This window comes from Dermacentor silvarum, chromosome 3 (genome assembly GCF_013339745.2).
Source record: "Dermacentor silvarum isolate Dsil-2018 chromosome 3, BIME_Dsil_1.4, whole genome shotgun sequence".
Taxonomy (NCBI): Eukaryota; Metazoa; Arthropoda; class Arachnida; order Ixodida; family Ixodidae; genus Dermacentor; species Dermacentor silvarum.
The window spans coordinates 224758839-224771592 of NC_051156.1; the positions used below are offsets into that span (position 1 = coordinate 224758839).

Here is a 12754-nt window from a genome sequence, read left to right on the forward strand (position 1 = left end):
AAACCAAAGAAATGCTCTCATGAGACAACTGCTAGACTGATTTTAAAGAAATTATTTGCATATGAGAGAGCAAGTTCTGGCAACAGTAGAAAGTAGAGTTCTGATTTGGGGCCTCATACTTATTACAAAAATTGCCAAAAAAGTTCACAAACTTAACTCTGCACCATGAAAAGATAATGCAGTTCTGTAAACTGCATCTGTTAGATGCATCTAAAGCACACGCATTTAACATAAAGAGTTAGACAGCTTACATGAAATTGTTACAATGCTTACCGAGTTCTTCCTACTCAGAAATTACTGGTACACTTGAGAGCAGTGTATCAAACATCAATTTTGCGTGCTTTAGATGTCTTAATAGGTGAGGTTTACAGAATTGTGATATCGTTATGCATTACTGAGTGACAGAGTCGAAAACTTGGTACTAGAGCTTTTTTTTTTCTTCAAATTTTCGCCTTTTATTATGTTCTATAAATTTGATGGCCTAAATAAAAAATATGCTTTCTACAGCCACCACATTCTAACTTTTTCTTTTAAATGCAACAAACTTCATCAAGTTCGGTGGAGTGAACGCTGAGCAAAACAATTTCCAAATTCCTAATTTCCCATGCACTTAGATAGGAGCTTCTGAGCTAAAGAGGAAGCTTTAGTGTGGTAGCTCCTTTCTAAACGTATAATGGAATGGAGAAATCGTTCTTGCAGGCCTTGAAATCTTGCATGCGTTCCCTTTTGTCAACATTCCTTGCTTAATGCTACCCTGTCAGAAAATGCCACAAGAGTCTCAGTGCGCCATAGTGTTTCTGGCATAAACGCAGCAGGCACATTAAAATAAGGGAAATGCACACATGATTGAAGTCATACAAGATAAACTGCTAAATAGAATTAATGAAAGCCTGCTATAAAGAAGTGTGGGGTTGAACGTCCCAAAAATGTGCAGTGGGTTATGAGGGACGCCGTGGTGAAGGGCTTGAGATTAATCTTGAAGACCTGGGTTTTAGCACCCCATGCACGGTACACTGGTGGTCTTGCATTCCGCCCCCATCGGAATGAAGCCGCCATGGCTGGGATCAAATGCAAGACCTCATGCTCATCAGCGAAATGCCATAGCCACCGAATCATCGTGGTGGGCCTGCTATAAAGCTGCAATGATTCAGCCAACACCTCAGTTGATTACACTGTAGCAGCTCAGCAAACTCTCACTCAATGCAACTCTGGAGGGTGTAATGCTGGCTCACCATAACAGGCCTGCATGAGGAACAGACCAGGTGCATGGTGCCAAACCTTGCTTAGTGCATCAGTTCCTTCTTCCGATTCGTTTCTTTACTTCTTTTTTTCCCTTCCCTTCTATACGAAGTGCAAAAACCATTAAGCTCCTCTTTCCATTTCTCTCTTTTCTGTAAGCCTCTCCCAAAAAAATCTCGTGACATCCAGCATGACACAAGCACTTGTTCGATTTCCTTTTTTTTTTTTTTTTTTGAGAAAAATAAATACAACCTCCTCACGCACAAGACGTGTCTGCCTCTCTACAACACATTGTCTCAACGGAAGCCGTGCTTTTGATTTTGCACTCTCACAAGAGCCGGTCATCTTACGAGTGTTTCTTGCAATGTCAGTGCCTATTTTTCGCAAGGCCACAGGCGGACAGACTTACCAGCATTGGCATAGTCCAAGTCGTCTTCACCACCTCCAATTCCTCCTGCAGCCAGTTGCTGGTGTTGGTTCGGGCGTGCCAGCTTAGGCCCCAGTGCCTTTCCGCCATGGCCAATCAGCAGATCGTCACCATTGTTTGGCACCTTGTTCAACAGCACCTTGTAGTTTGCACCGCCTTCCAATTCGTTCCCTTCCTCAAGATCCATGGATTTTTTTACAGCTGCACCTACTACTCCTGCACGAGAGCTCCCAGCTTTGGCTGGGACCGCACCATCACCTATCGGTATCTTTTCCAGGCCAGCCACGTTGTCCAGCTGTGAGAAAATGCATTGTGTGTCAGTCAGGGTAAGATAACTTAGGGCTCCATAGAAACAGATAATCTGAAACTCGCCAAGCCAAACAAGACAAGTGGAGCAGACTTCAAGTGACCAACAGTGTTTAAAGGGAACATGCCACTAGAGCCACCTTTTGACATGTGCATTTGTCTTTGTCAGATCAACTGCTTTTGTTATTGTTAGTGTCGCTTGTTTCCTTGATGAAGACAAGTCTACTTGTTGAGATGTTGGCCCCTTGTTGTACATTAAAATCCTGCAGTTATTCAGTGAATGTTCATGTACCAGATGCAGTGTGTGTGCGTGTGTGCGTGTGTGCATGTGTGTGTACGTGCACGTGTAGAGAGAGAGGGGGACAGACAGACAGAGAGTTAGATAGTAGAGTTTTTTAACGGGCCAGGTGACGAATGAATGAAAATTAGTTTCCCAAATCTGCGATAATCTTGTGCACTGACCTTCATTGAGGGTTACATATTGTGTGTGCATTGTGCATGTGTGTGTGTAAAGAATTTTTAAAGACAATCTATGGCAGGCAGCATGATTCTGCTACCTGAGGTAGATTACTTGGAGGAGGCAGACATTATTGAAGTACTTAGTCAACTGGTAAACTTTCATTAACTAACTTTCTAACTAACCACTTTAGGACACATGTTGCAAGTGACAAACGAAACAGCACACAAAAACTTGAGAAAACACAAGGGATAGCGAACAAGGATACTTGTCCAAAGCACTGTGCATTCTCTTGACTGTTCTTGGAGATCCTTGTGTTGCTATTCGGACACATGCAGCCCCGCCTTAAGCAAGTAGGTACTTACAAGCCCACCTAAGTCATCCATAGGCTGTGCAGGTTGTGCGAGACCATGGTTCTTGGCATCCACCTAAAGATTAAAAAAAAAAAAGTAATGTAGCCTACAACAGATAAAATGTCAGCAACATTTAATTCATGATATATTACTGATCAGCAGAGATTCAAAAAAGATCTACCAACTCCGAAGTGTACCTGCTTGAACTTATGTGCATCAACACATCATTAATGCAGAAACAAGCCACTATAAAGAAAAAAAATCACAGTGAACTAATACAACTTGTTACCTGCCACTCCGCATTGTCCAGCAACTACCAGAGTTTCTAATATTTGACAACTGGCCAGAATGTATTGTGCGACATTGGTGGAAATGAAATGACCATGATTTATAGTGATGAGTCAAGCACATTATTTACAATTTAAGTAGGAATTACAATTTTAAATTGTCAAACAAAGTCACAAAAACAGGTAAGTGTCGCGGCCTGACGGTAAAACCTTGGAGCTCCAGATGTAGTTTGCGAGATTACTGTACGGTAAGTTGGCTGTTATTAAGTATAGCATACTTATTGCTTAAAATTGCAGTTCATACATTATTAGACACTTGCGCTTTATTCTATGCATATTACGAAGCAAAGAAAGTTCACGCTAACGAGCAGAGCACATGCGTCCCACAATGCATGGCAGTGCACATGCTGTTGTACACGCGTAAGTTTGCGAGTAAGTATCCAAAGTTGTGTGGTCTCCCTGTGAAATATGGGTGCCAGTTCTACAGTAGTACATGCGTGGCTACGGCAACAAATGCTGGACTGCGCATCATGTGTAAAAGCGTTGTTTCGCTTTTGAGAACTTAACTTGGCTTGGCTAAAAAACACTCCTGACTGGTTAACTACCAAAGCAGTTGGACAGGAAACCACAAAAACATGTAGCTATTAATGTAGAAATAATTTGAACACTTTGAATAATATGATTCACAGGAACATCAGCTTGATAAGCAACATAATACTTTCTCACAGTTACGGCCACACTTGTAGTCTGCCTCCCATCAATGCCGGTGTATAATCGCTGTCGCGCTTACCTATCACTGTTCTCAGCATGCTTCCAGTGAATGGCTACATCTTCATTGCAGATATAAAAATTCTGATAAAAAATGTTCCACGGCGTTTTCTGCATTACCACTTCTTGATTAGACGCTCTGACCGGTAATCTTTCCATTGCACTAAAACAATAGGTACTATAAAAATTGGTTGTCAGTCCCTTTAAGAAAGGAAAAAAAAAAACTGCGTATTCACAAGGGTGGCATGACCATTCTACGCAGAGTGCATGCAACGGCTGTGTTTTCACAGTAGCTTCCATATAAAGTAGCTGTTTCAAATATCTTGAAGGTGCAGCACTTCAGTCTACATTCTTAATGGGGTGCGAGCTCAAAAACCCACTTTTTTCACCTTGGCTGCAATACATAAACGGGCAAGCCTATATTCTGGCTTCTCACTGTTCCCGAGTGATTGGCTAAAAAGCAACAGGTAACAAATACCTACCGTGGTTGCCCCTTATTTGATGATTTGTGATGCAAGCCATCAGTGTACTTGACCACCAGATGCATCAATGCATCACCAACTAGCCTGTCAGCAAATGTTATTGAAACCCACATAAAAACAGCTCAGAAGGACACCATACTGTAACACAAAACTGCTCACATGCCTGAGCAGTTTTTTAATTTAATCTTTTAATTTAATTTAAAACACCCTCATTACATCTATAAAAAAAAGAAGCCACAGTAAATGACATTAAGACACATATGCTACATTTACATGCTAAAACATTCACCTCTTTGTCATACTACTATTTCTGAACTGAATATGCTACCAAATTAAGCATTTGATTCTTCCAATCCTTTACATGCGTTCAAGAACATACTTTGATGTGTGGGTCTAATCAGGTAGCGTGTTATCAAAACAAGATTCTGGTCACTAATCAACTCTAAGGATAGTTGACAATTTTGGAACCCATATATATATATATATATATATATATATATATATATAGTAGTAACTGGATTTTTCAATGGGCCAAGCGTATTTAGGGAAATCAGAAGCACAACTTCGCGGTTATCTAGGGTTTATTATTTTCCCAACAGTTTCGGTCGGTGGACCGACCTTTTTCAAGGGATACAGAAAAATCGGGATACGGTGGACCGACCTTTTTCTGTATCCCTTGAAAAAGGTCGGTCCACCGACCGAAACTGTTGGGAAAATAATAAACCCTAGATAACCGCGAAGTTGTGCTTCTGATTTCCCTATATATATATATATATATATATATATATATATATATAAACTTTATTTGACATGAAAGCATTGTAAGGAGCGGTGGTCGGAGCCCCTCAGTCCGAGGTCCAAATGGCCTCTATAGGTTCCCAGTTCACAATGCAGCCAACACTAGGACAATGCATCAATAATTGCCAAAGAAAGAAACATGACAATGAGGTTATTACTCAAATCATAATACCGATGCAGGCGACAAGCCATGCCATGATACTGACAGATGCCCCACTTTAGTCCCAATAATTATGTCACATGCTGCATACTAAAACTGATGATGACCTAGTGTCTGCTAGAGTGCGAATAAGAAAACCACATGGATTCCGAAATGTCAACTTTTGACCTGGCCAGTGACCGGAAGACTTTTTTTATATGTGTGTTACTTTTTACGTGGTGTGTAAAAAGCAACGTTCATTACAAGTAACGTTCCTATTTGATGTCATTGTTTCATGCCCATTTTTTATGCTTCTGTTAAATTGTCTTGTGTGACCTACACCTTACAGGCAATGCATGAATATATGCATACATGCAAGTATACACATGCAGATACTGCTTTCTGATTTTAAAATAATATGGAAGTATTGACTGCCTTATTGGTGAACAGTATGACAGTACCCATCAGTAAAATGAGAAAGAATATAAGCCTGTGAAAAGAACCATTGTGGTGTGAGTGTTATCATGCAAGTCCCAGTTGTGAGCTCATTTCTATTATCATACATCAAGCTAAGCAGAGCCATGTGATATGCTCTGGCCATGAGGATACAAATCAGCTACCACTTCCTCACTCTTGCTTACGACCACCATTTGTTGCTAAATTTGCAAACAGGGTAAAAGAACCTGCTACTGATGGCAGTAGAAGCATACAAGCAAGGTCACGCAGAGAAAGGAAGTCTAGCAAACAATGCACTCACTAGGATACACCTATTCCACATGCCTATTCTTGCACATTCCGCCAATGTGTTTTATCTTGGAGGACTGACTGACCAGCCAGTTGATTATTATAAAGAATTTGATGATTGTGAAAATGTTCAAGTGAATAAGTAATAAATAAATAAGCAGAAGTCGCACCCCAGCAGCTGGTGGCTGTGATTTTGCAATGCTAGGCGCTGGCAAGACTGGAGGTGCCTGGTTCCCAACAGCAGGCTGTAACTGCATGGGAGGTTGTTGAGCAGGCTTCACCACAGACTCCTGCAGCTCCTGAGAGTGACCAGCAATGGCAGGCTGTCCAGCAGGCTTCGGAAGACGCCCCACCATGGGAAGTGATGCAGCATCAAGAGGCTTGTGGCCTTGCTCCAAGGCAGCGTACTGGCCTAAGTTCGCTTGTGCAAGCTGACCCTTTGCTTGGGGCAGTGCTCCCGGGTTCAATCCAAGCTGCTGTGCCAGCTGCTTCGGAGGTTTGTGCATAGACTGTGGCTCTACCTGAACTGCAGGCTGTGCGACAGGTCGTGCTAAAGGCTGCGCAGGTGGCTGCTGTGAAGGCTCTGCTTGAGATACAGGTTGCAATGAAACTTGAGGAACCCCTGGTTGCGACACAACCATAGGTTTCTGGCCAACTGGCTGCACTTGGTTTTGTGGCTGCGCAAACCGTTCGCTGTTGTCACGGTTGAGCTTGTCCTCTGGCTGAAGCAGCAGTGGCATGGCGTGAGCAGCAGACTTTCCTGGAGCGGGAGACAACCTCCCCTCATTATGGGGAACCGTTGGGCTCCCCTTCCCAGACTGCTGAAGAGCCAACTCATTGGGCGGTCCCAAAACTTGTTCGGCAGGGGCTGGATTCCTGGCATTCCTGGCAATCGGTTTCAAACTGTCACTGGCCTCCCCACCAACAATAACCTTCAAATGGAAAGAGACAAAGCAGAAGGGAAATCAGCACAACAAGCAAACTGTGGAGTGAAAGAGAAGTTGTGGTAACACCCAGGCTATGGTCATGCAGCTACACTGCTATAGAAGCTACGTCCACAATGATTGCAGAGTTAAGTAGACCATCTATAACCTTTTTGCTATAGCATATGCTAGCAATTTAAACTTGCTTTGCCCTGCAATAGCAGAGACTTCACCCAACAGCTGCTGGCACCTTAAGAGTATGCATACACCATTCATGAGACTGCAATGCCACTGCTGAAACATTTTTCCTCGCCGAGACACCTTGCAGTAATGTCATATTTCCTTAGAGGTCAGTATAAATATTTCAACATACCATGAAGTTTTTTACTTTCTGAAAGAGCCAACATTCATAGAGGGCTGGGTGAGTAAAACATGAGTCGTGGACTATTACTGTTGTGGATTTCTCAGTTACTTCTGGACTCTTAGTGCATCACACAAAGCATCACCGTCATCACCCTGTGAACATGCAGGAATATTTCTATAATCCCCAATTAATCCCAAGTGCCTTTTGAGCATTCAGTTTATCTGAGAATGCAAAGAATCACCAGGATGATCAAGAATAAAACAATGAAACGATGGTTCCAAGCTGATGCTAACCTTGTTCACCCATTGTTGATTAGCAAAAATAATGACGCTTAAAATGTGCTGCAGGCATCTTAACACACGTATGACAGGACCTATGCCACAACATTAATCGATATGTGCAAGAAGAAGAAGTAGTTTATTGATGTGAAAAAGTAGAGAGGTCGGCCGGAATATGGAGCATCTGGCCTGCTACTCTACGTAAGGGAAGGGGAGGAAGGGAAGAAAGAGGGTCACAATGGGGTTTGTGTCCCGGGTTGTACCTGTAGGGTCAGGGAAGGAACTGGTGCACTTGGCTAGAAGTCGATATGTGCAAAATGCACTAGAAAAAACAGATGTGGAAAAATGCGAAATTTGAGGGTAGCTCTATATCTGTTTTCATTTCACAATATATTGGCTAGTGCGGACAATCTGCCTCGTGGGGCACATTGCAAACAGAGCTAAGTGTGGCGCGACTGCCTCGCTAATCAGATCGCGATGCACGTGGGTGACGCATGGGCGCGATTCACAGCAGCCGCCGTAGACAGACCTCCCAGACTACTCTGGCACTATCTCGGAGCAATCGTCGCCACAGTGTGCATCTTGCGCAGCAGTACGCTTGTCTTCTCACGCTTTCGGCACACCCTCCAACTCCGCTTTCACCCCTCATGCTTCCTCTGCACTCTCCCCCTTCGCTTTTCTCCTCGCGCTCTCGCCATTTTTTTTTTCATCCCCCACTGCGCTCCGCGTTCACGCTTTCATCCGCTGCACTCGTTTGCTCACTTACGCCGGGCATGTCGACGCTCGACGCAGGAACGGGCACCTAAGAGCTGCGCTCTAAAAAGTTGAAACAAACACGCTTGGGTGTTCGATCACAGCACCAGTTTGACGTGACGTAGTTGGTTCTTTTCTTTTTGACAGTAGTAATGTTTCACATTAGGCAAATTTTTCAAGTGCTCAGGCCAGTAGCACACCCAGGATCTCTTCCAGGGGTGGGGGGAGGGGCAAACACTTTGCATAACATGCAATTTCCTTGCTTTAGCCAGAGGAATTCAACAGCAAATAAAATGCCTAATAATTATAAGTGGAATTCAAAGCAAAGCCATCGAGCACACGGTTGGCCTGCCTTGTATTTAAGAGTGAATGAATAAATACAAGACAATGATAGAAAGTTTTTGTTAATCCAGAAAATTTGACCTCAAGCCACCTCCTGAATTGTAATGACAATGTGAACAGAGCTCTGGAGGTACACGTTGGACTGGTCGGGCTGGACGCGTGGGGCGGGGGGGGGTTAGAACCCCTGAAACCCCCCCGTCGGTGCGCCACTGGTTCAGGCTTTTTCCAAATACACTGCAAGTGAAATAGTGCATCATGTTTCCATACCTGAAGTATTTTTGTGAGTTCCCATATAGAGTGCGCATGTAAGGACACAACAAAACTAAACCAAAATGTCACATTTTAAATCATGCCAGCTACTCTGATGGTGTTTATGGCACCTGAATATAAAAGAACTGTGCTAAAACTAAAACCAAGAGAATAATTTAGCCTGAATGAGATATGCAGCATATCTGGCAGTACTTGGCCATTCCTGCAAGCTCTAAATAATTAATTTTGCCGCACCAGGAGGAACAGCTGTCCAGAAGAATGAGTTGCTGAGTAAGCATGCAGGGAAGCTAATTTCATTAGAGGTGCGCAAATAGCAATTTTTTAGACCAAGTCGAATATGAATCAAATAGTAGCAGAAGGGAGTAAAATCGTATATCAAATAGTTTTCGAATAATGAGCAGCCATTTTCACAATTGATCTAAAACAATATTCACATTCTAGTATTCATAAGGCTGGCAACTTTCTGTCATTACATAGCGCATTATCAAGTGTTGTTTACCAAAATGCACGAATGGAGCACTAAGAACAATTAAGCAGTTTGCTCGCATATACAGGACTTTTCGGAGAGTGCGAATGATCCATGTAACGTAGCCTGTTGCACTTCATAACCTGTTGCACTACATAAGTTCTTAAGTTTTATTCGTATGTTATGCCCACGCGGATAAAAATTATTGTACTTTGGCTCCAATTTTATGTTTGATTTCGTACAGTTGACATTTTAAAATATTCAAGAACTATAAGAAAAATATTCATGTTTACAAGTAGTGACCATTCAATTTGAAAACTGAATCGAGTAGGACACTATTTGATTTGTCATTCGAAAGTTTCAAATATTCACACATCCCAAAATTTAATGCACAAGTTGCAGTTGATTAAATAAAGATACCTAATACTTTGTCTGCATGCACATTTGTTATTTCATTTAATGCATGACGACATTTTGTTGTTTCTCTGGATCTTCTATGGTGCCATCATAAAAAGAAGCAACAGGCACTGTCATGTGAAAACACACAGCTAGTTTTCTAAAGGGACGCTAAATAAAAAAATTATTTGAGCTGTATTAGTAAATTACTCTTCTAAAAAACTAAGAGAAGACTCTTACTGCGAGAGGCTTGGTAAGCCAGAAAAAATGCAAAAACGAAAAACCACTGGCAACCTCACCTAAGTTCCTGCACCAGCTCACTATGATATCAAAGATTTTGACAGTGTCTGTTCTGGCCCAGCTAATTTTTCATTTGTAAATACGGCCTACATTGTGTTCTATAATGCCAGAGATTGAACTTATCAAAAACTTTTACTGAGCTACCCCTCTTTTTTTATTGTTGCTTTAACAGCATAGTCACAGGCCTGTATTATTCTAATAAACTTTCAATCCAAGATGACCCATAATTTATCATTCTGGGATTAAAGTTCAGTGATGGTCATGCATGTCAGTAATGCTGCAAGGAGGCTCAGTTCACTTTTAGTTAGCTAAACAGGGCAATGCTCTCTCCCACCTGGAATAAGCACTCTGAAAATACAGGTGATACAGGCTAGAGTACTTTACGGGCCAGCTTTTCTAGCTCGGAAGTGCCACGTGCTGGCCCGCCTGAGCCCAGCCCAGTGGCTTCGAACCTGGCTTGTACGTGACCCGGTTTGCATTAGCCCCTGAACCTAAATGAAGCATGGTCCAGTTTTCAGTTATTGTAAGAACACCAGCTGCACGGAGTTTGTTGCTATCAACAGACTTGACTGCGTCAGGTTTTCAGTGAATTTCTCGCTGACAAGGGAACAAGTTAAAGAGAAAGAAGAAATAAAAAAAATGTCGCAGTTTCACCCGAAAGGCGAAGCATCAATTGCGATAGCAAATTAGTAGAGAGCTATTCGGAGTAGGGATAGTAGTTTTATCGGCTGCGTAAACTTGGACACATTCGCTTGCTAACTGAATTAACATGCGTGGTGTCAGCGCGCACAAGCAAACATGAATAGATCACTCGATGACCGCAGACAACCACTGTCAAAATGCTGGCAGCAAGCGCAGCTGCCGCAGCGAGCGAAGGTTCGTGCCGTCTATCGCTTCAACGGAAACTGAGCGGCGAATGCACAGCGCATACAAAGGTCAGAGCCGTGTGGAGATCGCTTTCAAGATACAGTGTGCGCGACAGACTGCACCGGCGCAAAGTACAAGTGCAGTTGTTGGTAGAGTAGAAGCTGCCCCCCCCCCTCCCCTCCCTCCCGCGCTGCCTTCCCGCTTTCCTCCTTTCACATGGGAGATTGAGTGGCCAGTTTCCCTTGCGCCCGGTTGCAAGACATACATATGGTGCCGCAGCACAGCGTCGCCCTCCCTCCCATACCCCCACGGCCTTTCGCGCGACGGGTGTCGCGTTTGCTCTCCGCCGTGCGTTTGCTCTCCATTGTGCGTTCGCTCTCCGTGATAGCACGCATCCCCTGCGCACTTTCACTCGCACATACGATGCGCGGCGACGATTTTATCGCCCTTGGACTTTATACAGAACCTCACAGCGAGGGCGACGCCAGAAATCCGCTTGAAGTGTCCATATAATTGCTATCGCAATAAAATATCCTAAGAGCTGTTCGATATGCTGGTGCTAAGTAAGTGATATGCATGAACGTGTGAACTACACTTGTTAAATACTTGTACGGCGATATATTGAGAAGGTATAAGTAGCTATACTTTGGAGCACACCACTAGGCATTTCATCTCACTCTTGAATATCGAAGAACTATTGCTACGTACAATGCTAGAATTCGAGTGAATAAAATTGGCAGGAATATAAATTTAACGACAACGACATATTGGCTAACACTACACTGCTCCAAGAAGCTCTTCTAGATCCATTGTTTATAAACAGGTGACACGCAAGTGCAATGCTCATGTGTGACCATATTGTCACGTGAAACACTAAATTCTTATGCTTTATTCAGCTTCATCTTAATGTCATCAATTTTTCAATCGGCCATTCCAGTATCTGTGTTCCATATTACGAATGAATTTCGGCTCCGTTTACTTTTATTTTAGTCTGCGGGTGTTAAGCATATGTGCAGTGGAGGCAAAGTAGACCATGCAGTTTTCATCAAGTTAAGATGTCGCATTTCAATGTTTAGGCTTATTCCCAGCGAACCTACATTGTGCCAGAAAGAACAATCGCAAGGCAATGAACGTGAGGACTACGCCATTTAATGTGTTAAGGCATCGTTCAGAAAGAAAAATGCATTGTGGGATTAAATTTTTCAGTGTTCTGTTATTATTTTCCACATCCCCTTAACCAACATTGCAAAATTTTGCAGCACCTGCATTAGTTGGAAGTATTTATCTAAGAAAGTTTGAAATCAGTTGATTGACTAACTATGCGATAAACTACAGCAGATTGTTCAACTCGCTTGAACAAAGAATGAAGAAATTAAATGGAAGCCAGAAGCAAGTTGCACTATGCCTGGGTGGCAACATACTTTGTACATTCCAGAATTTGTTTTTACTGCTACATTACTGAATTATTTCATTGAAAGCAGTTAAATGATATTTTATTTTTTGTTTTTACATTAAAATGATTGCAGGTAAGGCAATGCTAGATGGTAAATCATTCACCACTGCCAAAAATCTAGATCATTTTTTGCAGAGACCTAAGATTGTCCAGCGATAGCACGTCTTCTGCTTTTGAAAATTGTAATTAGCTGCACAGAAATTTATTTCACTGCTTGCACCTTTGGCTGCTATACTAAATATGGGAGCTGAATTTTTTTCTACAAGCCTTCCACTATTCAAGCAGGTGTCTTATCTCTAGCATGCCATCGAAATACTTCCAACTTATCGCCACCTTGTTCCG

General features: G+C 42.6%; 1 protein-coding gene across 5 annotated transcripts in view; it reads right to left on the bottom strand.

Annotated features, from left to right (window-relative positions):
- LOC119446790 (Golgi integral membrane protein 4) overlaps window positions 1-12754 on the bottom strand; it is a 62355-nt gene that overhangs the window by 5110 nt on the left and 44491 nt on the right. For all 5 annotated transcript variants that reach the window (XM_049664382.1, XM_049664384.1, XM_037711343.2 and 2 more), the window contains 3 exons: window positions 6171-6932; window positions 2795-2857; window positions 1649-1961 (listed from right to left, as the gene is read on the bottom strand). In XM_049664382.1, coding sequence (XP_049520339.1) covers window positions 1649-1961; window positions 2795-2857; window positions 6171-6932 — 1138 coding nt within the window. The remainder of the gene's footprint in view (window positions 1-1648; window positions 1962-2794; window positions 2858-6170; window positions 6933-12754) is intronic.